Source organism: Lactuca serriola, chromosome 5, assembly GCF_051521515.1.
Source record: "Lactuca serriola cultivar US96UC23 chromosome 5, Lser_US96UC23_V15, whole genome shotgun sequence".
Taxonomy (NCBI): Eukaryota; Viridiplantae; Streptophyta; class Magnoliopsida; order Asterales; family Asteraceae; genus Lactuca; species Lactuca serriola.
The window spans coordinates 151,713,235-151,740,567 of NC_136412.1; the positions used below are offsets into that span (position 1 = coordinate 151,713,235).

A 27,333-nucleotide genomic window follows, 5' to 3' on the forward strand; every position below is an offset into this window, starting at 1 on the left:
GGGTTAACTATAAAATATGTAAATCAATGTGTGAGCATGTGTGATGAACATCTATACATGAGTTGATTGAATTGAACAAATTTGATTAACTATTATTATAAGTCTTGCTTGATACGAACTAAACACTAGGAAACTTGTTAGTTTAATCAACTGGCCATTGTTTGAATTAACTTGTCTACTAAAGGATTGGTAATAATGAACATGAACCCAATCACATTAGGAATCGGTAACCATTGACATATTAATCCATTGCACTTGCCACGAAATCAACCATAGGAATAAGTGAATCGAATCTGAACAGAAGTCTCTTTTATCATTGAATCTAGTTGTCCTTTCTTGTTCTTCTTAGTTGTTAATTGTCTTTGTTTGAAAGTTAATTGATTGATTAAGTTTCTAGTCTTGCAAAACTAGAGAAACCCCTTTTTTATTACTTGTTTTATTTAGATAATATTAACATTTATTTTAATTGTTTACCGTTCCCTGTGTTCGATACCCTACTTGCTTGAACTATATTACTAATCGATAGGTACACTGCCTTTCATGTGTTTATTTTGTGTCTAAGTTAGTAGGATTAAAAATAGTTTGTTTCACACACATCAAGTTTTTGGCGCCGTTGCCGGGGAACGGTTCTAATAGTTAATTTTATTTGCTAGTATTATCGATCCTTTGTGTAAGATTTATCTCATATAAAGTTACACGTTTTCTGTTTTAATTTTTATTATAATATTTATATGTATTTTCCAAATCTCGATGCTTTTGATGCTTTTCTTGAGGAAGTAGTACAGGAAATTGAGCAAGAAGATGAGGAATATGACTCAGATGAGGATTTGATGAAATTTGGAAGATGGTTAGATAACATCTTGCCTAATGAAAAAGAGCTATCTGAGTTACAAGAGCTAGAGTTAAAAGATGAAGAGTTTAATCCAGAAAGAGATTTGGAGGAGCTGGAAAGATTGCTAGCAGAAGGGTCAAATGAAGAAAGAGAACAAGCTGAATTGCAGGAACCAAGTTGTGGTTTGACCATTACCACGACATGGCCCCCTGTATTTCCAGTTTTTGTTTCGAAGGATGGGGTGACGATTCCAACTTTGGAGAAAGTTATGAAACGCGATCCATTTCTGATTAGTATCCAACCGGTCCCAACCCTTATCAAGATTCTTGGGTTTTATATATTCAAGCTCGTTTGGCCAATTATAGAAGCGAAGAGCCAAATTTTACAAATTGGTCCACCAAAGAAGATATTCAATGCAACAGATGGATTGGCATTGACTTTATTGGAAGTTTATTAAGTTGAGAGTCCAGCTAAAGACTCGCACAAAAAGAAGCGCTTGCGGGAGGCAACCCGTCATTAGAAGTTTGCTTTTCTTTTTCTTTCTGAACTTCTAGTTTATTAGGGTAGTGTAGGATTTTAATTTAACGAATGTTTTCCTTTTTATTATTTGGTTCTTGATTTTGATCTTTGCAGAAGTTAGGGCGAGAATCGATCAAATTGTTAAAGCGTGAGGAATAAATGTGAAATCGAGTCTAAAACGAAAAGAGTGGGAGAATTAAGTCTAATTACGAGTCGGTGAATAAATGGCTGAAAGGATGAGCTTTTACTGAAGAAAACTGAGGGGGAATATTGCTATAATCATTCCCTTAAAATCCAGAAACGAAACTGAAGTTGGAGTATATTTTGTTCACTCAGTGCATAAAACTCGTCGAGTTCCCTATATAAACTCGACGAGTTCTTTTGGAAAAACCCGACTGTGCCGGTTTCAGCGACCCAATTCGACGAGTTGCTCTTTCTCTTACCTTTGAGTTGGTGATTTGATTACATTCTACGAAGGCAATTGGCTGTGCTATCAACGTTTATTTTCCGAGCATTTCCAAGATCTTTTTCCTCTATATTTTGGAGCATAACCATACGAGATTTGACACCCAAGGCATGGATGAGCTGTTCCCATGTCCAAAGTCAGCTGAAGAAGGAGCTCAAAAGAAGAATCTCAACCTTGCAACTACTATCCCAGGGGAGTTTGTTCTAATTTTCTCTACTTTTATGTTCTTTTTCATGCATAACATGCAATGGGGACATTGCATAAATTAAGTGTGGGGTAGGGGGTTGATTACATTAGTTATATTAGAATCCTAGGTTTAATTTTTGAAAATTGCATAAAAATTGCTAGGGTTAATTTAGAAAGTTTTGGTAAAGCAATTAGGATTCCATGCTAGTATTGTATTTGATGATTCTATGAGAACCCAAATGTTTAGTTGAGCCAACATATGTTATAGTGCATTTGTGGCCCCCTTTATTCTAGTGAAATCATGGGACAAAAACACAACCTCGCTTAGTTAGAGGATCGAAATATGTTTAGCATCGTGTACTTGAAATGTATCCAGGAAAGCTTAAGTAGTCATTGCACACGAGACTAATGCCTTTAACCAATAAAGGATGAAGTTAAATTCCCTTGCTTAAGCATACGTTTTTCTAGGTTTTTAGTTTTGAGTGGAAAAAGTGCGTTGAAAAAAGAAAAAAAAAGAGAAAAAAAAAAGAAAAGAAAAGAAAAAAAGTTGCAAAAAAAAAGAGTGATGAAATGTTTGAATAAAGAATCTACAAAGCTATGAAGACAAAGAAGAGTATCATGAAGAAAAGCTACAAAGTATAAAAGATTCAATCAAAAGTTGTATTTGTCTTTTATTTGTAATTTTCTTTTCTAGGTTATTTTATCGTATGTATGCTTAGGGATTTAACCAAAAATGACTTGCGGTTAAGAAAGTTTTATGAGGATGGATTCGGAAGGATGCATAAAATGAGCGTTGTTCAAAAGAAGCGGGCGGGTGTTTATGAGGATTGTAAGTATTTAGAATTGAGGGGGGTCCTTAGGAAAATTTTTAGACACAAATGCATGCGTTGCGGTCTTGGCATAATGGTTGGGTTCAATTGGGATTGTCTTATGTGATATTAGCATGTTCAAATTCGGTTTTGCTTGGCGGCAAGCAAAAGTCAAGTGTGGGGTATTTTGATATGGGCTTATTTAGTCATAGAAATCATTCATTATCTTATTAATTATTGTTGATTTTATATCATTTTATGAACCAAAGATAGTTAATTAGCTTAATATTTCAATTTCAGCAATAAAAGACATGCTCGGGTGAGAAAGGAAGAGGATTGAGTGATTGGAAGCTTGGATCTTGGATTTTGAAGAAAGAAGGATGTTGCTGGACAGTTTGACCCCTCATCAGTGTTTTGGCCATATCTCATGAACCGTAACTCCGATTGACGAGATTCAAAATGTTATGAAAACTAGACACAATTTCGGACGACTTTCGTGTTTTGAGAAAATGTTGATTCCAAAAGAAACTCGACGAGTTTTTAGCACAAACTCGACGAGTTGGTTAGAATGTTCCAGATTCGAAGATGCCTTGCCGTACACGCTGTATACGCGGATTATCGAAAAAACTCGACGAGTTTTTGGTGAAAACTCGTCGAGTTGACGCTGTTTTCAGAATTTATATATAGAAACTCTTCTCATTCGAACCCTAACGTTTTGTGGAGGCTAGCTGCGACTTTTGAAGACCAGAAGGGTTCTTGGAGCTGCTATTTTCGAGATTGCAACATAAGAGACAATTTAGAAGAGAATCAAAGGCAAATATTCATTCTACTTTTCTTAATCTTTGTTTTGAACCATGTTTGAATCATTAGATTTTGATTTTAGGTTATTACTTGCTTTAGATATGAGCTAAAAGCTTTTTACTTCTGTTTGGATGAGATAATCTTATGAATATGGTTTGATTGAGTGGTTGAATTGATATTAATTTGGTTATTCATCTTGTTAAGCTTATTAAAGATCCTTATGTATTGATGATAAATGTTTTTAGTTAACAAATAAGTGATTGAGTTGCATGAATATCTTCTTGATTACTTGATTCATATAGTTTTATGAATATTAGATTGTATGCCTAGGAATAGTGAATATGAAACTAGGGTTAACTATAAAATATGTAAATCAATGTGTGAGCATGTGTGATGAACATCTATACATGAGTTGATTGAATTGAACAAATTTGATTAACTATTATTATAAGTCTTGCTTGATACGAACTAAACACTAGGAAACTTGTTAGTTTAATCAACTGGCCATTGTTTGAATTAACTTGTCTACTAAAGGATTGGTAATAATGAACATGAACCCAATCACATTAGGAATCGGTAACCATTGACATATTAATCCATTGCACTTGCCACGAAATCAACCATAGGAATAAGTGAATCGAATCTGAACAGAAGTCTCTTTTATCATTGAATCTAGTTGTCCTTTCTTGTTCTTCTTAGTTGTTAATTGTCTTTGTTTGAAAATTAATTGATTGATTAAGTTTCTAGTCTTGCAAAACTAGAGAAACCACTTTTTTATTACTTGTTTTATTTAGATAATATTAGCATTTATTTTAATTGTTTACCGTTCCCTGTGTTCGATACCCTACTTGCTTGAACTATATTACTAATCGATAGGTACACTGCCTTTCGTGTGTTTATTTTGTGTCTAAGTTAGTAGGATTAAAACTAGTTTGTTTCACACACATCAGTATTCTTTAGTGCTTAGGAATGGTTTAAGTTTAGATTTGAACAATTGTTGCTATTCGCCAGAAATGGCTACAAACATTATTTCATTTCATGGCTTGTTTAGACAAAGTTTTAGATTTTCTTTTAATAATGAGAATGGTTCTATTTTAGCTTATCTAAATGGTGTCTTTTATTTTGAAGAAATACCGTGTAATGGAATTTATGAAACTGTTATGATTGTTGATAACTTAGGAAATGATGTTTTGAACATAGATTCTTCCAATAGTATGGATAAAGCATCCTTGTGGCATTGTCGTCTTGGACATGTCAACAAGAAACGCATAGCCCAACTCCAAAAGGATGGAGTGTTGGAGTCATTCGACCTTAGGGAAGATGACACATGCGAGTCTTATTTGCTTGGAAAGATGACTAAGTCACCCTTCGTTGGTTCTTGTGAAAGGGGTGAGGGTCTATTGGACCTAATACATACCGATGTATGTGGACCGTTTAGATCAACCACGAAGGATGGGAACCGCTTCTACGTGACTTTTACCGATGACTATAGTAGATATGGGTATATTTACTTAATCAAGCAAAAGTCAGAAACTTTTGAAAAAGTTTAAAGAGTTCAAGAATGAAGTGGAGAATCAATTGGGCAGGAAAATCAAGATGCTTCGATCCGATCGAGGAGGAGAGTACCTAAGTTTTGAATTCCACGATTATCTCAAGGAGTGTGGAATAGTTTCACAATTGACGCCTCCTAGGACACCGCAGTTGAATGGTGTAGCAGAAAGGCGTAATCGAACCTTATTAGATATGGTTCGCTCTATGATGAGTCGTGCTTCACTACCTATCTCTTTTTGGGGGTATGCCTTAGAGACTGCCGCCCATATCCTTAACCGAGTCCCTACTAAGAAGGTTGCCAAAACACCTCACGAGATGTGGACAGGGAAATCTCCCTCGTTGGCACAAAGCAAGGTTTGGGGTTGCGAGGCTTTCGTAAGACGAGATACTCACGACAAGCTTGAACCTCGTAGTGAGCGATGTATTTTCATCAGCTACCCGCAGAAATCCTTTGGATATCTCTTCTATAGACCGAAGGAAAATGTTGTCTTTGTTGCGAGGAGAGGAGTTTTCCGAGAGCGAGAACTCATAGGCCAAGGAGACAGTGGGAGGCAAATCGAACTTGAAGAGATTCAAGAGTCGATAGATGAAGGAACCTCTACCACTGGCACTCAACCCGAGGAGGAAACTCCGGTTGAACCAATTGACGAGTCCTTACCTCTTAGATGTTCCGAAAGAGTTAGAGTTCAACCCCAGTTTTATGGTTTTCATATTACTACCGAAAGGGACACGTATATTAGTGATGGTACACTAATAAACCTTGATGAACCTAATAGCTATAAGGAAGCCATGGCAGGCCCGGAGTCTGCGAAATGGAAAGAGGCAATGGATAGCGAGATCCAATCCATGTATGATAACCAAGTTTGGAATTTGGTTGATAATGTGCCCGGACGTAAGACCGTTGGGTGCAAATGGATCTTCAAGAAGAAGACCGACGTGGATGGAAACGTACACACATATAAAGTGCGATTGGTCGCGAATGGCTTTACTCAAACTCCCGGAGTTGACTATGATGAGACCTTCTCACTAGTTGCGAAGATAAAATCTATTAGAGTGGTGCTAGCGATTGCCGCATTTCATGATTATGAGATTTGGCAAATGGATGTCAAGACCGCTTTCCTTAACGGGAAGTTGGCTGAGGATGTTTGCATGGCTCAGACAGAGGGGTTTGTGGATCCGAAGCATCCGAATAGAGTGTGTAAGCTTGAGAAGTCCATTTATGGACTTAAGCAAGCGTCTCGCAGATGGAATCTTTGCTTCGATGAGAAAGTCAAAGAGTTTGAATTTGTACGAAGCGAAGATGAATCGTGTGTATATGTCAAAGCCAGTGGGAGTATAGTAAGCTTCCTCGTTCTATATGTCGATGACATATTACTCATAGGAAATGACGTCCCGACTCTGCAGGAAGTTAAGTCCTGGCTCGGGAAGTGCTTCACTATGAAGGACCTCGGAGAGGCTTCTTACATTTTGGGAATAAGGATAGTGAGAGAAAGAAGTAAGAGACTAATAGGACTTAGTCAGAACACTTACTTAGAGAAGGTACTAAAACGTTTTAGCATGGAAAACTCGAAGAAGGGAGAATTACTGATACAAAGTAATGCCAAATTAAGTAAGACTCAAAGTCCGAGTACCAAAGCTGAAATAGCAGAAATGAGCCGAGTACCATACGCTTCTGCAGTTGGCTCAATCATGTATGCTATGACTTGTACTCGCCCTGATGTAGCCTTTGCTTTGAGCATGGTTAGTAGATATCAAGGGAATCCTGGCAGAGCACATTGGATTGCGGTTAAGAATATCCTTAAGTACCTTCGGAGGACAAAGGAATGGTTCTTAGTCCTCGGAGGGAGTGATGACTTGAAGGTGCGTGGGTATAGTGACGCCAACTTTCAAACCGATAGGGACAACTATCGTTCGCAGTCGGCCTGGGTCTTTACCCTGAATGGAGGAGCAGTAACTTGGAAAAGTTCCAAGTAGGAAACCGTAGCTGATTCAACGTGCGAATCAGAGTACATTGCAGCGACCGAAGCGTCGAAGGAGGCAATATGGCTGAAGAACTTCATTGGAGACCTTGGAGTTGTACCTACCATAAAGGAGCCCATGGAGATTTTCTGTGATAATGAAGGAGCGGTTGCCTTAACCAAGGAACCGAGGGATCATGGTAGATCTAGACATATCGACAGAAAATATCACTTTATTAGACATCGTGTAGAAGAAGGACAACTCGTAGTGAAGAGGATATCATCAGAAGATAACCCAGCAGATCCGCTTACGAAGGGACTGAGTAGGGTTAAGCACTTGCAGCATGCTAGGAATATTGGGCTGAAGGATGATATTAGTATAGATTAGATAGTATTAGAAACGTGTAATAGATAAATGTAATTAACATTTGATGATTAAATAAAGGAGTTTTATTTATGAGTAATGTTACTGTCTTATGTTAATTGTTTAACTATTGTTTCACTTTGCATGTTTTGACTTCCGTAATAATTGAGTTTATTAAGAATAATCAAATTATTCAAATTGTCCACAATCGTTCATATGTTGGAAGTAGATATGAATGAAGATTGTCATGAATTGGTGTGTAGATTGTCTAAATGGTATTAGACATAGCAAAGGGTTGCTGCAACGTTCATGAGTGCTTATGAACTAGTTTTGAGCATTGGAACAAACCCGCGCTTGCTGGAATCACTTTATGGAATATGATATAAAAGGGTGATCGCAAGACGATAATATCATATAGTCTTAAAACCTAGATATATGGTTTGTTATTTGTTAATTGATTGAACATTGATAATGCGAAAACGCATCAGTAACTCGGTGTTATAAAATGCATTGTTGTGTATAGTTGATTAATGAATAAGTAAATGCATATAAGTCGAAGTTTATCTATAACTTTTATCCTAAGAAGGTAAAAGCGATATCTCGGTCGCTCGATGATTTCATTTGACTTATGTGCCGGGCCCGGTCAGAACTGAATTGATGTGTTCGATTAAGTTCTATGTCAAATAAATCAGAGATCGAGAAATCTAAATGCTTGACTAATCATTCCATAGAATTGTCAGCATGATATCTAGCAGAGGACTGTACGATCCCTTATCTAAAGGACAAGATTGATCAGATCAGAGTTTGACAGCGTCTTTGAGAGCTATGATTGCAAATCGAATTGTACTTGTGCATATAGTTACTAGACTTATCCAAGTGGGAGACTGTTGGAATAGTGTCTAAGGCTGCAACTATATTAGGCAAGTATTTGACCCGATTGTGCATGGTCTTTTTGGGTTGCCTTCACCATAGCAACTTGATAGGATGATTTATTATGAGAGAATAAATATTATTAATATATTATGAGAATAATATAAGGAATGATCATATTGTTATTTGATTAATATAAGTCATAGATTAATTAGTATTAATTTTGGTGACTTAAAGAGATTAATTAAATAAGAGGGTATAAACTGTCAATTGTTTGATAGTTGCACTTTAGGCTGTAAATCCTTAAGGGATAAGGGTTGGACGGATTCTAGGGCTTAGGATAGCCTCAAAATCGTCCAAGGCTTACCTTAGGTAAGGATTTGGATTGCTTTAAGGAAAGATTATCCAGCTAGGGTTTAAGGGTGAAACCCTAGGAGCCTACAAGTATAAATAGACCCCTAGAGCAAGGGGAATCGGCATCTCATCTAAAGTAAAGTACCCCTGGCCGATTTCTTCCCAACCCTCTCTCTCAAATCATCTTCTTTGCTAGTTGGTGTTTGTAAGTCATTAGAGGAGTGACAATTGTGACTCTAGAGCTCCAAGACAACAAGATCAAACAAGAGATTCAAAGGTAAATTTCTAGATCTGATTTAGTATTGTTCTTATACCTAATTAGTCATTAGAAGTCTTGGATTCAAAGCATGTTTAATTAGAGAAACCTAGATCCAAGCATTAGGGTTTTGCATGCGCACATAGGAAAGTTCTTATGGCTAAAACTCATCAGTTAGTACAGCAATAGTTACTATAATACAACACTACAGTACTTTATTATTTCCCCATTGCATTCACATTGTGATCTTCTCACATAAAGGATAATGTAAAAACTATATTTTTTGTTAATGATAGTCACACTTGGGAAAATACACTATTACAAGAAACAAACATACAGAACATTTGATGCCTTGGTAGACGGCTCCATTTAGTAGAAAATATAGGATTTTCTAGGAGATACAAACATTCACTACAAACATTTACAAACTTACACATCAAACACTTAGAAATATTATCATACAAACAATGATACTAAAATGCTTATGAACTCACCAGCTTTAAAAGCTGATAAACTCCTTCAAAATAACTTGTATTCTCTGGTCATCAGTAGACAGGTACCGATGCCAGGTTTTGAGAAGATGGAGCTCGTTTAAGACTCATCTTTTATTTTGATTTACATTTTTGGTGTCTTATAAATTTCGAAGAACACACTTGTATTAAATTATATTATTAATGCAATTGATGATGTTGTTGCTTGTTTACTACTATGCTTTGTTGTGATATTCTACATTACGTCCTCTACCCCCGAACGTTTCCACCGTTCTGGTTTTGGGGTGAGACAATACCCTTCTAGTTAAATTAGACGGTACTTTTCGATTATTTTTAATTCAATAATATATATTAATCACCTTCTTAAAATAAGTAAAATGATTGGCTAATATTTTTACATACAATAACACAATAATTAGTTTTAATAGAATAACCTAAACATATATATATATATATATATATATATATATATATATATATATATATATATATATATATATATATATATATATATATATATATATAATGATTTTGACAAAAATAATTTACATAGCTTTTTAAAAAATTCAAACGATTGATATACCACCGGTTGTATTGAATCGACAAAATTGGGTTTAAAGGGTTCAATTAAACCATCTGAAACAAAGTATTTTCATTAAACACGGTAGAGATGGTATGAAATCATAGGCTTTCGAGCCACTTTAGATGCCATTAAAGCTTGAGAAGTTCACTGAAACACCATCAAATATTGACATGATTTTATTTAAATGTGAAATAAGAAGCTTACAACATAACAAACATTTTTTGATATTCAGAATAACTCTCGATACTTCCTTAGTTGTTTGCTGACGGGTGAGACCTCTTATACGCAGCAGCAGTCTTACTAAACCCGGCCTTTTGTTGTGCAGCAGAAGCCTTTTTGTTTGCCGAAGGTGCCACAGGTTCAGATCTCGCTCGTTCACCTAATTTGCCGAGTGACGGTGGTAATGCGCCATTATGCATCTGATTGCTACCGTAAGGTATGGAAGCGACGAATGGCCTTATAACTCCAACAGACGGCGGTTGACCAAATCCCGATGGGGGCGGATCCACCGGATTCTGATGGGCATGGATATCAGCAGCCACAGGATTGTGCGTGGCATTGACCTGGGGATGCTCCGGCTTAATCCATGTCCGAATAAAAGATGGAATGATGTTGCCGGGTGGCATATTGTGATATTGAAGATCAGTGATACATATACAATTCAGATGGTGTCGTTATATAGAGACACCAAAAGAAAGCAGGGAGGAAAGAAGAAGGCGTTCATGAAGCAGTCAACGTCAACGCAAATAGCTTATTTATTTATCTTAATTATTTAAAGACCAGGTTTTTGTCTAATTATTAACCGGTTGAACCGTTGACCTGGAATCGGATTGACCCGATCGGTTTGCTTATCAAAATTACTTCTAAACATAATAAGAAAAGAACCTCACGTAGCATCCATTGATCATCAACGATTTTCTTCACAGCTTCTCAAGTCCTTCATGCATCATGATCGGTGATTCAGGTGCGATTTTATTTTTCTCTCTCGCCTTTCTCTCTGTCTTCCTCGCCTTTCTTAATTTCCATGCTGGCATTGGAAATTAAGAAACAATATTTGTATAAGTTTATTCGGTTGTATCGTGTGGCGTTGTGGGGGTGTGGTGACGTAAGTACATGACGTCAATGTGTTTGCACCGTATTCAAGAAAGAAGTCTTTTTAAGTTATAATTTTCACCCTTCTGTATCATTTAATTCAATTAAGTAAATAACGCATGCAAGTTTTATTCCATGAATTTGTTTTTTTTTTAACCCAAATTCTTAATTGATTTTATACATTACACCATTCTCGATTGTTTATATTAATATTATTGGTATCAGCATTAGGTTTAAGATTGAATTTTAGTGATTCAACCAAAAAATACATCACTGGTAGGTGATGTGCATAAAATTTAGGCATCCGCAAATAATATTGCATACTATATGTCAATTAGTTGCGAATAATAAACTCAATTATAATTAATATGACTACCAAGTTTCTTCTAGAAACCAGATCAATAATTCCCGATTAGATCAGATTATAAGAAATGAGTAGAAGCAGAATGTCATGTTATTGGAAAAAAAATAAACGCAAGACAATAAAGTAAAATCAACCTGTTAACGGCTGATCTCGAACGTGTAATAATTGCACGAATCAAACTCTTGAAGGTTTTTACTTCGCTTCTATCGGTTGTAAGCAACAAAGTAAAACTCCAGGATTTAATACGGATATACCGCGTTTCAAACAACAATGAAAAACGATAAACGCAAAGTGAATATTGAGAAGCTGGAACGAAATCACCAAGAGAGCTTTGATTTTCGTGTGTAGAATACGGCTCCTAGGGAGCTGTATTTATAGTTGTTGAAACCCTAGAAGACAGTAAAAGGGCTCTCATAGATCGGCCCCTAGAAAACCCTAGCGTGATGACTTTCCCTCCAAGAAAGTCGTTTTCTCGGCCTTCCAGAAGATTTTGTCACCTTATCCACAAAGTCAACCGTTTGACCAAATCGGTCCAATCGGCTTGGCTCGAACTTGCCAAAAATAAAACCTTCTCAACTACCGATACGTCATACGAAGTGTCAAGTGCGCCTAAATTGGGCCATTTCATGCATTACAATATCGGCTAGGCGTGCACGTGGGCTTGACCCATTCCTTTGATCCACTAAAGCCTTTGAAGGCATATCAAGAGAAATGGTTTATAAGCTCACAAAATGTTTCTTCCCCCCACCAATGTGGGATAGAGGAAACTTGCCAACTTGCAATATTTCCTTTATAATTTCCAACAACCCCCCACCAAGTTGGAAATTTTCCTTTCACTCAGACATATGATGTCACTTGGGTGTCACTAAGATTAGAACCTAGTTTAATGAGGACAAACAATAAGAGAGAATTTCAATGGTATCCTTATAAGCTTAAACCATGAACCTTGTGACCTCTCCGGTTTACCCCTACACATCACATGTCGTCTTTGCGTTCTCCTTGAGCCCTAATATAGTCATGCACTAGAAATCCTTTTCATGACCATTTAGAAGATAAAACACTAATCTTCATTTGAGGCGACACCACCTCTAGGTCATATAGGCAAAGTTTTACTATATCTTCATTGTTTAGATGTCTCCAAAACTTTGTTAAGAGTCGTAACTCAACCTCGTTCTCGGCAATGACATACTATCCTACCTCACATAGATCTATCATTAATGATAGTACCTTTTATCGTTAGTGATTTTATTGTTACCCTTTAAACTTGAGAATTAGGAGCACTAATGTCAAGTTTGGTTTCCATCACTAAGCAATTTTATTGTGGTTTCAGACCCATGACTCTTGTGGTAGATGTAACCAAACCTCTAGTCAGCGGTTTGGTAAATGGATCTGCCAAGTTTCTATTTGTCTTGACATAGACAATTTTGATAGTACCACTTTCAATTAGTTGTCTCACAAAATTGTGTCTTAGATCTACATGTCTCAACTTCCTATTACATACCACATTATATACTTTAGACAATGTGGCCTTACTGTCACAATACATCAGTATAGAAGGCACTGGAATATCCTACAGACGGATATCCATAAGTGAATCTTAAATCCACTCTGCCTCTTTGCCTGATGTTGTTAAGGAAATTAGTCTGCTTCCATCATTGAATGTCATATGTATGTCTGTTTCTTGCTCACCTAAGAAATAGCACCACTATCTAGAGAATAAATCCAACCAATTGTGGATTTTAAATCACTGGTGTGATTTATCCAGCTAGCGTTGAAATAACCTTCTAGTATTCCATTAGATGACGAATACATCAACTCAAAAGTACTTGTCCTTTTTAGGTATCCTAGTACTGTACCCACTGCCTTCCAGTGATCCGACCCTAGATTGACAGTATATTGACTTAGTTTTCTTACAATAAATGTGATGTCAGGTCGATTGCAATGCATTACATACATCATGCTCCCAATTGCACTTGCATCTACTAATTGAGGCACTGGTCGTCCAGCATTGACATTAAGTTTCACACTTGAATCAAAAGGAGTGTTAAATTCTTTAATATTCAAATGTTGAAACTTTGTCATAATTTTCTCTATTTAATGAGATTGACTTAGAGAAATCTAACTGTCTGTCCTTTTCACCTTAATACCAAGAATTGGATCAACTTCTCTTAGATATTTCATCTTAAAGATTGAGGAAAGGTATTTCTTCATCTCAAGAATATCGTCTAGATGAGTGCTAATAATCAACAGATCATCAACATAAAGAGATATAAAAACTATGTAATCGGATGTGTATTTGGAATAATTACACTTGAAAGCATTGTTGTGTTGAAAACTGAAAGTATTCACAGTGGTGTCAAATCATTCATGCTACTATTTAGGAACTTTCTCCAACTTGTATAAGGATTTAACAAGTTTACAAACTTTGTTTTCCTATCCAGGTATCACGAAATTTTCATGTTGCCCTAAGTAAATCTCATTCTTGAGATAACCATTGAAAAAAGTTGTCTTCACATCCATTTGATGAATTTACAATAATTTCATTGCTAATATTACTATGAGAGTTCAAATATAACTAATCCTAGCAATTAAGGCATAGGTATCAAAATAATCAATTGCTTCTCGCTGCCTATAGCCCTTAGCAACTAATTAATCATGCTTTATAGGCATATATGGATCCACCTAGATGATATTTTCTCTTGAATATCCATTTGGATCTGTTAGATGCCATTTTATGCATCTTATAGAGTAGTTTTTATCATCATTTTAGCATCATATTTTGTACATTTTCATGTCAGTTATTTAAATACTGTTCAGCTCATGTATTTCGTTAGAATTCTCGTACTACTCATGTTTTATTGTTGATTTCAGATAGTTCGAGTGGAGCAGTGCTTTGGGAGCAGTTGGATGCACATTTGGAGCTTAAAATGGAGCTTGAAACTTATGGAGTATGTTGAGGAATGTTTGGATGATGCTTTGGTCAAGGAACATTCGATTGAATTTGTCACACGAAGAAAGAATATGCAATATCAAAGTTAAAGGATGTTGCTGGCAGCTTTGACCCCCTGTCAGTATTTTGACCATATCTTGGGAACCGTAACTCCGATTGACGCGATTCAAAATGATCTGAAAAGTAGACGAAATTTCGGACGTCATAGGCACAAGTTGCGATCGCAGGTTGTCCCCTTGCGACCGCAGGTGACCTTTTTGTGATCGCAAGTTTGGTCGTAGGTTGCCTTCGAGGTTCTTTTGTGCCCAAAATTCATCCGGAAGTGAAATCTCAAAACCTACGATTGCAAGTTGTCTCCTTGCAATCGCAGGTTGACCAAAAAGTGTCAAAATAGCATCCTACTTCATTAAAACGGCATCATATGTGTTTATTTCAAAATCTGCGATCGCAGGTTGTCCCCTTGCGATCGCAGGTGCGTCATTTTTGCTGCTAGACATATAAAAAGACCCTGATAGCCTTCCAGTAACCTAAGTTGACGATTCCAGAGGTTCCATACAGCGAAAATACAATTTTGGAGGTGTTTCTTCTCCGATTTCATCAATTTCTGAAGATCTGAAGACTGTGGATCATCTCCTACGTTTAGTTTAGTAAGATTAGTTGTTTGATGTCTCTTTTTAGTTGTTTTTATTAGATTTTGGCCATGTCTGGCTAAACCCTAGTTTTCAGTTCTGCAAAGACAAGTATTTTTCATGTGATTGATCATTAGATTTGGTTTTTTATTTGTGTTTCTATCTAGATTCTTCAGTTTTGTTCTTAATGAATGTTTGATTTTGATTCTTGTTAGTTGACCACCTAGCTAGGGTTTTATCATTCATGTTAATCAGTTAATAGAATCCGTAATTGTTCTTGTAAACTGGTAAAAGTAACAAGTATCAGATTGGTTCCATTTTGGGATTTAACTCTGGTATAAACTGTAAAAATCATATCTTTACGCTTCCAAGCTTGTGAGAAGTATTGGGTATTGCTGAGAATTTTACAAAGAACTTAAAGCAATTTTTCTGATTTAATTAAGAGCTTGTTTAATTGAACAGTAAAAAGTTAGGGTTAATTGAAGAGCCTGTTCTGATTAACTAATTTAGGTAAAAGAGAAATTACTAGAGCTTGTTAGTTTTTCTCAGTACCAGCTTAGATAGAACACATCTCTAATAATCAGATTTGGATCAGTTACGTGATTAGGAAAGTTGCAGCAGAACTGAAATCGTTTTTTTTATATTGATTTTTGTTTAGTTTAATATCACTGCAAGTTTTTAGTTTATTTCAAAACCCCCTTTTATAATTTCTGTTTTGACTAGATGTGCCTGATGCAAAAAGGCATTGACTTTTAGGCTGTGTCCTTGAGGATTCGACCCTGCTCCCCTGTGCTATATTTTTAGTGCAACCAGCAGTGATAAATTTATTTGTTTAATACGTGTGCGACAACGTGGTTAACAAATCGGCGCCGTTGCCGGGGACACGGTGCTTTCTAATAGTTTTATGCCCAGAATTTTTCGTTCAGGTACACCTTTAGTTTTTGATCCAGAAATCGAGCGAACTGCAAGGAAACTGAAGAAAGAAGCAACAAGAAAAAAAACAATCAGCTGGTCTCTTTGGTTCATCATCTTCCATACCCCCAGAAACCTCCACACCACAAGGCACTACCTTGTGAAACGAATCAGATCCGTTTTTTCCAAAAGTACCCCCATCTTCTCCTCAAAACAACCCATATAAAACTTACTCCCCACCCCCTTCCGTTAAAACTAAAACCACAGACTCTTCAGAAACCGAATCTGAAGACTTAGTTATGAGTGGAGACGAAGCAGAAAAGACCCTTTGGGAGTGGGCCACTCAAGAGGTCAACCAACAGCCCCTTTGCATTACGTTTCCAGAAGCCCATAACTTCGAACTTAAATCTGGGCTGATTCATCTTCTTTCCACTTTCAGAGGATTGGAAAATGAAGACCCACATAAATTCCTTAAGGAATTTCATGTGGTTTGTTCAGGAATGAAGCCTCATGCTGTCACTGAAGACCAGATAAAGTTAAGGGCATTCCCCTTTTCGCTTCAAGATTATGCAAGAGAATGGTTGTATGAACTCCCATCAGGTTCCATCACCACTTGGAGAGAACTCGCAAAGCTTTTTTTTTAGAGAAATACTTTCCAGAAACGCGAGTCTCCAGTCTCAGAAGAGAAATCCTTGGTATCAAACAAGGAAAAAGAGAAGTTTTACATACCTACTGGGAGAGATTCAAGAAGTTGTTGGTCCGTTGCCCCCAACATGGAATTAGTGATTACCAGCTCTATAATTGTTTTTGTGAAGGTCTAACACCCATGGAAAGACGACTTATAAATGCTTCCAGTGGTGGTTCTTTGCGTGACATGAACCCAACTTAAATCAGAGAGCTGATTGAGAAGCTGGCGATCGAGTCTAAACATTCTGGGAATGAAGACGAATGGTATCTAGATCAGCCAAAAGGGGTCAAGGAAGTCAGCAATGTTCATTTGGAAGCTCAGATATCTAAATTGACAAAAGTTGTTCTGCTCTTGACTAAAGAAAAAGCAGCTGCAAAGAAACAATGTGGGATTTGCTTAAAGACTGATCACCCTACAGATATGTGCCCAATATTGCAAGAGGATACAGTTGCAGTAAAAGCTGTCGGGGGCTACCAATAGAATTTTCAAAATAATTATCAGTGTAAAAAACAATTTCAGCCTCCACCCGGATTTCAGCAGCAGCGAAATTTTCAGCAGCCAGGCTTTCAGCAGCAAAATTTCCAAAATCAGAATTACCAAAATCAAAACACACATCAGCAACCCAGTAGTTCCAGCATGGCCTTAGAAGATATAGTGAAGAGTCTTGCCACGAGCACCCAAGCATTCCAGACCGAAACTAGAGCTAGTATCAAGAATCTGGAGCAACAGGTGTCTCAACTTGCCACTTTTGTGGGTCGTCTGGAGTCTCAAGGAAAGTTACCAGAGCATACTGAAAACAATCCAAAGCATAATGTGAGTGCTATTTTCTTTAGAAGCGGGAAGACATATGAAGGCCCGAGCTCATCTGAACCAAAAAACAAAGAAGCTGAAGAGTTTGAAGAGGTGTTGGTTGAAGAAGAATCTGAAAAGCTGGAAGAAAAAGAAACTCCAACACTATCCAAGCCAATTCTGAAGGAGTACAAGCCATTACCTCCATTCCCATCAAGACTGAAGAGCACGAAACGCGAGCGTGAGGATGAGGACATCATGGACATTTTTCGCAAAGTAGAGGTAAACATCTCGTTACTTGATGTTATAAAACACATTCCTCGTTATGCTAAGTTTTAAAAAGAATTATGTGTTTCAAAGAAAAAATTGAAATCTAATAAAACAATTAAAGCTGGTGAAAATATTTCTTTAATTTTGCAAAAAGGTTTGCCTCCAAAGTGCAAGGATCCGGGGATTTTCTCAGTTCCTTGTAAATTGGGGAAACTTTATTTTCCAAAAGCCATGCTTGATTTAGGAGCTTCAGTTAATGTCCTTCCCTATTCTATTTTTGAAAAATTAAAAATGGGATCTTTGCAAAAGACCAGGACAATTATCTAGTTGGCGGATCATTCAATAGTACACCCAAAAGGTGTACTTGAGGATGTTCTTGTCCAAGTGGGTGAGCTTATTTTTCCCGCTGATTTTTATATTTTGGACATGGGAAACTTGGACACTTCAGATTCAAACTCTATTATTTTGGGAAGACCTTTTACTGAAATTGCAAAAACAAAGATTGATGTTTTTGCTGGTACTCTTTCAATGGAGTTTGATGGTGATATTGTGCACTTTAAAATAAATGATGCTGGAATTCCAATTGATAAATTTTCTATTAATTATCTGGGTATCAGCAGTCCTTTTTCTGAGGACTGTTGTGATTTTTCTAATGGTTTTGTGCAAGATTTATTTTTAGACAGGAAACTAAATAATTATACATTAAAGGAGCTGAACATAGATAAGCTTGGGGAGATGAAAGATCATGTAAATTCTGCTGGAGGAACTGGTACAAAGCTGATGGAAAAAGCTAAGCTTGCAGAAGATGAGAAAAAGGTGATTTTTGACATGAAGCTAAAAAAGGAAAAGAAGAAAAACAAGAAGTTGGGTGCTGTCAAGAAGAATGGAAAAAGAAAACGACTCAAAAATCTAAAATTTGAGTCATTTGATAAAAATCTGGAGTCTTTCCAGTTTGCTGAACAAGTTCCAGATCTACCTATATTGCCATATTTGAAGGGATCTGTAGTTACAAGGAAAAGAGTTGAGCTTCAAGGAAGTCCAAACCATACGGGTTCATAAATCTGGTTGGGCAAAGTCGAGCCAACGACTTTAAAAAAGGGCGGCTTTCCAGGAGGTAACCCGATGAGTAGTTTTTAGTTTTTATGATTTCAATAAAGAGATGGTTGTAGTCACAAGCAAGCTCGGGGAAATCAGAGAATCGACAGAGTTGCTGAAATTCAGATTTTTCGCCACATCTTCGTCAAAATCATATTTCTGCAACCTTATCAGGTACATTCTTTCCTAGCTGCACACTTTTGTTTTTATTTGCTTTATTGAGCTGTTCATTCCTCTCTAAGCATTGAGGACAATGCATAATTTTAAGCTTAGGGAGGGGGTTAGTGTAAATAAATTTATTTGCATTTTTGTTAAAAAAAATTATTTTTTCAGTTTTTCATTTAAATTTTTCAAATTTTTTTTTCTGTTTGCATTTTATTCTATTCCATTTGCACATAAAAATTCGAAAATCCAAAAAAAAAAATTATTTTCTATTTTTATTTTTCTGCATTCATAACAAAGAAAAACCCAAAAAGATTTTATTTCTAGTTATTTTTTATTTTCTGCATATTAAAAAAAATTTTAAAAAAATGAAGTATACATGAGATGAGGATATTTTTTACATTCGATAGCTCTGTTAAGATGATGTGTAATAGTTACCGAAAATAACAGTCTCATTACAATCAATTTTAAGAATTATCTTTTCAAGTACTTTAAATGTTTACAATATCAACCAAAATATGAGTCAGATAATTTTTACAATGAAAGTGTGGGATGGAAAAACGAATAGTGTTTTGAAAACAATTTCCTTGAATTCCTTAAAAAGAACCTAGATTGGATAACCCTTATCATTCCTTGAAGTACTGGACCCTATAGTTTCTACGCCTTTTGAGATTAGGAGGGAACTCTTGTTATACCCACAATTTATTATCATTTTCGAAGTATTGAAGATATGGTGGGCCTCAAAGTAAAATTCGTGCCCGATCTATATATATGTTAGAATTGGTACATCAAGAAACTTGAAGAAATCTGCAATTCAAAGTCAAATCCAAATCAAGTTCAAGTCGAAATCAAGAAGCAAACAAGTTAAATTTGAAGAGTTGATGAAGACAAAGAAGATGTGTGGTATAATGAGATTGATCCCTCGATAGTGGAATCATAGGGGTAAGCTTGGATTTTCTGTCCATAATGGAGCTTACCGCGTTTGCTGGACGAGTTCGGAAAAAAAAGGAGGGGTTGGTCAAGCTAAGTTTTTTATAAACGAATTTTCGTGAAATTATTTTTAAAAATACACTATTTTCACAAATTTAATTCGGCGTAAAAATTATTTGCTCGAGCTTGGTTTAACTCATTAAATATGAAATATGAATTATTAATATAAGATATTGAGACTGTTGTCTAGGTAGTGATTTCATTCGGGCTTCCTCGTTGTGAAATCTGATCATGTGAACAAAAAAAAAAGAGTGAAGTGTTTTGATAAAGTTTAAAATTTTAGTTTCCTTAATCTTGTTTTAGTTTTCATTTTAAGTTCTTTTTAGGTTATCTACATCTTTCCATTTGTTTATAATGTTTTATCTTCTTCTTACTTGAGGGCAAGTAAGGTTTAAGCTTGGGGAGATTTGTTAGATGCCATTTTATGCATCTTATAGAGTAGTTTTTATCATCATTTTAGCATCATAGTTTGTACATTTTCATGTCATTTATTTAAATAATGTTCAGCTCATGTATTTCGTTAGAATTCCCGTACTGCTCATGTTTTATTGTTGATTTCAGATAGTTCGAGTGGAGCAGTGCTTTGGGAGTAGTTGGATGCACATTTGGAGCTTAAAATGGAGCTTGAAACTTATGGAGTATGTTGAGGAATGTTTGGATGATGCTTTGGTCAAGGAACATGGATGATGCTTTGGTCAAGGAACATTCGATTGAATTGGTCACACGAAGAAAGAAATGCAATATCAAAGTTAAAGGATGTTGTTGGTAGCTTTGACCCACTGTCAGTATTTTGACCATATCTTGAGAACCGTAACTCCGATTGACGTGATTCAAAATGATCTAAAAAGTAGACGAAATTTTTGGACGTCACAAGCACAAGCTGTGATCGCAGGTTGTCTCCTTGCGACCGCAGGTAACCTTTTTTCGATCGCAAGTTTGGTCACAGGTTGCCTTCGACGTTCTTTTGTGCCCAAAATTCATCCGGAAGTGAAATCTCAAAACCTGCGATCGCAGGTTGTCTCCTTGCGAACGCAGGTTGGCCAAAAAGTGTCAAAATGGCATCCTACTTCATAAAAACGACATCAGATGTGTTTATTTGAAAACCTGTGATCGCAGGTTGTCCCCTTGCGATCGCAGGTGCGTCGTTTTTGCTGCTAGATGTATAAAAAGACCCTGATAGCCTTCCAGTAACCTAAGTTGACGATTCCAGAGGTTCCAGACGGCGAAAATACAATTTTGGAGGTTTTTCTTCTCTGATTTCATCAATTTTTGAAGATCTGAAGACTGTGGATCATCTCCTACGTTTAGTTTAGTAAGATTAGTTGTTTGATGTCTCTTTTTAGTTGTTTTTATTAGATTTTGGCCATGTCTGGCTAAACCCTAGTTTTCAGTTCTGCAAAGACAAGTACTTTTCATGTGATTGATCATTAGATTTGGTTTTTGATTTGTGTTTCTATCTAGATTCTTCAGTTTTGTTATTAATGAATGATTGATTTTGATTCTTGTTAGATGATCACCTAGCTAGGGTTTTATCATTCCTGTTAATCAGTTAATAGAATCCGTAATTGTTCTTGTAAACTGGTAAAAGTAACAAGTATCAAATTGGTTCCGTTTTAGGATTTAACTCTGGTATAAACTGTAAAAATCATATCTTTACGCTTCCAAGCTTGTGAGAAGTATTGGGTATTGCTGAGAATTTTACAAAGAACTTAAAACAATTTTTCTGATTTAATTAAGAGCTTGTTTAATTGAACAGTAAAAAGTTAGGGTTAATTGAAGAGCCTGTTTTAATTAACTAATTTAGGTAAAAGAGAAATTACTAGAGCTTGTTAGTTTTTCTCCGTACCAGCTTAGATAGAACGCATCTCTAATAATCAGATTTGGATCAGTTACATGATTAGGAAAGTCACAGCAGAACTGAAATCGTTTTTTTATATTGATTTTTGTTTAGTTTAATATCACTGCAAGTTTTTAGTTTAATTCAAAACCCCCCTTTTATAATTTCTATTTTGACTAGATGTGTCTGATGCAAAAAGGCATGGACTTTTAGGCTGTGTCCCTGAGGATTCGGCCCTGCTTCCTTGTGCTATATTTTTAGTGCAACCAGCAGTGATAAATTTATTTGTTTAATACGTGCGCGACAGCGTGGTTAACATGATCCTATAGGTCTCCTCCCCTTGGGTAGATCAGCTAATTCCCAAGTTCTGTTACCCATAATTGAGTCCATTTCATTATTGATGGCTTCTTTCCAAAAAGGTGCATCTCTAGATGTCATGGCGTCAGTAAAGGTCTTAGGATCATCATCCAAGTTAATTTCAAAACTGACCTCTCTTGTCACTATCTTTTGTGTTCCTTCGACCAAATAATATTAGAAATCATCTCCTAAACTTTTCTCTATTGTAGTCCTGTTACTTGTCTTTGGTTCCTCCACAATAGGAGGAGGTGGGATTATTTTTCGAGAAGTAATTATTTGTATCGTGCTATTGGAGTTTTCATCATCTTTAGAAAACTTGTCTTCAAAAAATTCCACATCTCTAGATTCTACGGCAACACCAGATTCATCATCCAATAATCGATAAGCCTTATTGTTTTGAGAATATCCAAAGCACACACTCTTCATAACTCGAGCTCCCAATTTGGATCTCTTAGGATCAGGCGTCTGATAATAAGCGACACATCCCCACACTTTCAAATAGTCTAGTTTAGGTTTTCTACCTTTCCATAACTTATAAGGTCTTGTAAGAATCACATGACTAGTGATCCTATTATGGACATAGCAAGCAATCAAACGTGCTTCCCCTTATATATTTTAGGCAAACCAGATTGGTTCAAAACGGAGTTGACCATCTCACAAAGGGTTCTATTATTTCTCTCAACCAAACCATTATGTTGGGTAGTATATGGTGAAGTTCTCTCGTGTTTGATTACATTCTTTTCATTGAATGATTCAAAATCTTGGTTGAAGTATTCTCTGCCTCTGCCTCAGCAAAAAAAATTTATGCGTCTTTCAAGTTGATTTTTGACTTCAGCCTAATACAGTTTAAATGCAACAAAAGCTTCATCTTTTGATCTCAGCGGATAAACATATAAATATTGATTGGAGTCATAAAAAAATGTGATGAAATACCTTTTTCCTCCTTGAGTAAGTATTCCATTTAACTCACATATATAAGAATGAATCAACTCAAGTAATGATGTATTTCTCTTAACCGAAGGGAAAGGTTTATTTGTAAACTTTGATTTCACACAAGTTTCACATTTTTCAAAATCATTTTAGTCATATTTTAATTCCTTTAGTTTGCATTTTTTTTAATGTTTTTAACATTAGTGTGTGCTAAATGTTTATGCTATAAAGAAATTGAACAAACAAAATAACCAACAAAGTTCACTTCATTCGCATTAGTAACTAATCCACCAATTACATCATTAATAGTAACACTTGACACACTTGCAACACTCACACCATTACTATCAACATTTGTTCCACTAGCACTACCCTCATCACTAGGACACAAACAAGACATCCCTGAACAATTGTTCGCCCTCCCAACATATCTTCTTCCCTTAGTGATCATAATTCTACCTTTCTCAAGCTTCATCTTGAAACCACCCTTATCAAACTTGTCCGAAGAAACAAACCCATTCGAGATACTATGAACGTGAAGAACATCTTGAAAGGTAACCCCTTCACCACGTGTGAACTTTACACGAACATCACCTCTTCCTTGAACTTCAGCTCTGTGACCATCGGCACAAACGACTACCGTTCCTGGTGACATTGGACGGTAAGTGCAAAATTTTTCTCATTGTCCACAAACATGCACGGTGGCTCCAGTATCCACAAACCATCCTTGAGCATAGATTTCTCGGGTAAGGGAAAAGGTCATGAAAATATATCCAATGTTCACACTTGCAACCATATCAGTAACCTGCTCGACTGCATGTGCTACCGATCCTAATTTGTGATCTTTGAATTCTCTCGCATAATACCCAATCTCTCTGCAGACGTGACAAGGTCCGACCCTCTTAGGCTTTGAGTTAGGATTTTGATGACCCTTCTTCTTAAATCTTTGTTTTTTGGATTGGAATTTCTTCTTGTTTTGTCCCCTAGACTTTGCCTTGTGACCAGAACCCCAAGATGATACATGGTGCACACTCAATCCAGCTTTAACACGCTTGTCCTTGATGTGGGTTTCCTCTTAAATGTGAAGGTGTTTCATTAGATCTTCCATGGAGTAGTCCTCCGATTTGTGCATCATTCTCTTAGAGAAGTCTTTCCACGAGGGTGGCAGTTTTGGAATGATCGCACCAACCTGAAAGAGTTCTGGCATAGAGATTGGGAGCGTGTTCAACTTGTTAACCATGAACTGGATTTCATGCACTTGGTCCATGATAGGCTTGCGATCGACCATTTGAAACTCTAGGTACTTAGACACAAGGTACTTGTTAGTACCTTCTTCATGTGTCTTGTACTTCAGGTCCAAAGCACTCCATAACTTTGTTGGATCATTCACATGCGCGTAAAGATCATAGAGCCGATCAGATAGTGAGTTCTTGATGTAACCCACACACAATTACTCATACTCTCTACGTAGAGCACTTTGCTTTTCGAAATCAAAGATAACCTTTGGGCCCGTAGTTTTCCCTGCCTCAGAAATTGGATCAGCAGGAATTGGAGTAAAATTAAGGTCTAAAACATAAGCAAGCTTCAGTACATGAAACATGAATTTGAACTTGTCTGCCCAGTGGGTGTAGTTCTGACCATCAAATCGGTCAAGCTTGACAAACTCTTGATTCATGAGATGTAGAATAACAGATGAGAGTTTGGTGTCCATTAGTTCGTTAATGAATAAACACAAGAACCAATAGACAAGCAAGGAAACCGACAAATAATATTGAGAATTATATGTCGATTAATTGCGAATAATAAAGCCAATTAATATTAATATGATTACCAAATTTTGTCCAGAAACCAGATCAATCCTTCTCGATTGGACCTGATTATAAGAAAGAAGTAGAACCATAATGTTCTATTATTGGACGAAAATAAACGCAAGACAATAAAGTAAAACCGACCTATTAACGGTTGATGTAGAATGTATGATAACTGCACGGATCGAACTCATGTCCTTAAAGGTTTTTACTTCGCTTCTATCGGCTGTGAGCAATAGAGTAATACCCTAAGATTTAATGCAGATATACCAAGTTTCTGACAACAATGGAAAATGATAAATACAAAATGAATACTGAGAAGCGGGGAAGAAACCGCCAAGAGAGCTCTAATTTTCGTGTGTAGAATACGATTTGACAACTAATTCTTGTCCAATGATTACAAAAAAATAAAAGTACAGTTATCATATAAGTTTTACCTTAACAGAACATTTAATATGAATGTACTAATTTAAAAAAAAAAAATCTCTAGCAATATGGAGCCTACCAGTTAATGTCTTGATGGTATGGGAAAAAAGACTTACATATAAATGTTGCATTTTAAAGATAAATGATATTTAATATGCTTTTAATTTTAAAATGATAAAAACAGTTAAAATAAGATCTGAAAACATAAATGAGAAAATTGGGACAATAATAGATCTGATAAGGATGAAAATATTATTTGCCATAAAATTCGGGTTTAGTGACGCGAAGAGTCAAAATAGCGCCATGATGAAACATTAGACTTCGGGTTTTGCCACAACATTTATACACCCGCAGGGTAACTTCCTTAAGTCTATAAATACACGATTGTTTTATCCAATTCGATATGCATAAAATACCTTTCACCTACGAAAAATATTTGTTCCAAAACCCTTTTAAGTCGCATTCAAAAGGTGAAGGAAGCATAATTTTGAAGATCACAGTTTGGAAATGTAATACGTCATTATGTTTGCCATACACGCCATTATACAATATAACATTTAACAATATGTTTGACACTGTTCCTAAGGTCAAATCCTAGGAAGAATTTTCTTATTGTACGCTCCATGCTTTCTTGTTTAACCCAAAGATCGAAGATTATAGCTCCACTTTTCTCACTGTCGTAAAAGAAAAATGTTGAAGCAAAGCTCTGTGCTTCACTCCTCTACCCCCTCACTCACCCCCACCACACGACCGTTTGCTCTCTATATGTCGACCCACACAAACAAACCAGTAGCACTATTTCTGGACCACTGCTATACAATCACCACCGCTGCTCATCCACATTCGTCTCTTTCTTAACCCCCACCTTTGCTCATCCTCTCAGTCTCTAACACCAACACGGTCGTTTGGATTCCAAGAAAAAGGTATCATTGCTTTCTATTCTTCATCAAACAAGAACATGGTTCGTTTTTTTAGTTTTCCTGATAAAAAATAAATGATAAATTTAATCTTAATTAGAAGAAGCTAGTTCTCGATCACAAAAAAGACACAACCTAACTTCCACCATAACCAACATCATGTTTCTCAGGTGAGCACCTAATATTGTCTATCCTTCAAACTCTAGATTTTGGTCATATATCTTTAATTTTGATGTCTTTTTCTTTTTGCAGTTTCAACATTTGGATTCAGATACCCGACTTTGAGAACACCTCTACTTACCGACCCCTTATAAATAATTTTTTTGTTCTCTAAACGTTTTTCTTTTTATAAGTAAAACCATGACATCTATTTCTTGCATATATGTGGTTTTTAAGCATCAAATTTGCTTTCATTCAAAGTTCTGAATTGATATACATGTTTTTAGATTTTATGTTTGTAGATTTTAATATGTGTAAACCAATTTGCAGATGAAGTAAACCAATTTATTTTCATAAGGTTAGTCCAGCGCTCCAACTATTGAACTATCGAAAATGAATTCATTGTACCCTTTACATAAACAAGGTTGGAAACCATAAAGAACTCAAAGAAGTATCATCATTTTCTTTAAATCTTACAGGTCTCCAACTCTCTCTCTCTCTCTCTCTCACACACACACACAAATATATATATATATATATATATATATATATATATATATATATATATATATAATGTTTTAATGGAAATTAAAATGTTACCAAATTTCCATGCTGCTTTTCAAATTGAACCAACATAATGGGTTAACTGTTTTTCAAATTGAATCAACCATATATATCGAATTATTTGTTTTTATATATATAACTAGGTTTACACCCTCGCATAGTGGCGAAGACAATTATTACTGTTTCGATAAATAGTTTTTTTATTCAAAAAATGTTACTTGACTTTTTTATGACTATAAATTTTCTGACTAATATCTTAGAAAATTTTCATTGCCTAACTTCCTTAAATATTTTCGTTGATTATTTTTTTTATCATAATTAGTTTTTGTTCATAAAAAGATGAGTAGTTTATGC

General features: G+C 36.0%; 1 protein-coding gene and 1 non-coding gene across 2 annotated transcripts; one reads left to right on the forward strand and one right to left on the reverse strand.

The window, feature by feature from the left end:
• Positions 1-16,286: 16,286 nt before the first annotated feature.
• Positions 16,287-18,061, forward strand: LOC145049883 (uncharacterized). The gene is made up of 4 exons (XM_078998225.1): positions 16,287-16,570; positions 16,882-17,128; positions 17,195-17,746; positions 17,825-18,061. The coding sequence occupies exons 1-4, from the start codon at positions 16,287-16,289 to the stop codon at positions 18,059-18,061; spliced, it is 1,320 nt and encodes a 439-aa protein (XP_078854351.1).
• LOC145056123 (small nucleolar RNA R71) lies at positions 16,661-16,767 on the reverse strand. The gene has a single exon (XR_013685659.1). It is a non-coding gene; the product is annotated as a small nucleolar RNA R71 (small nucleolar RNA).
• Positions 18,062-27,333: the final 9,272 nt, after the last annotated feature.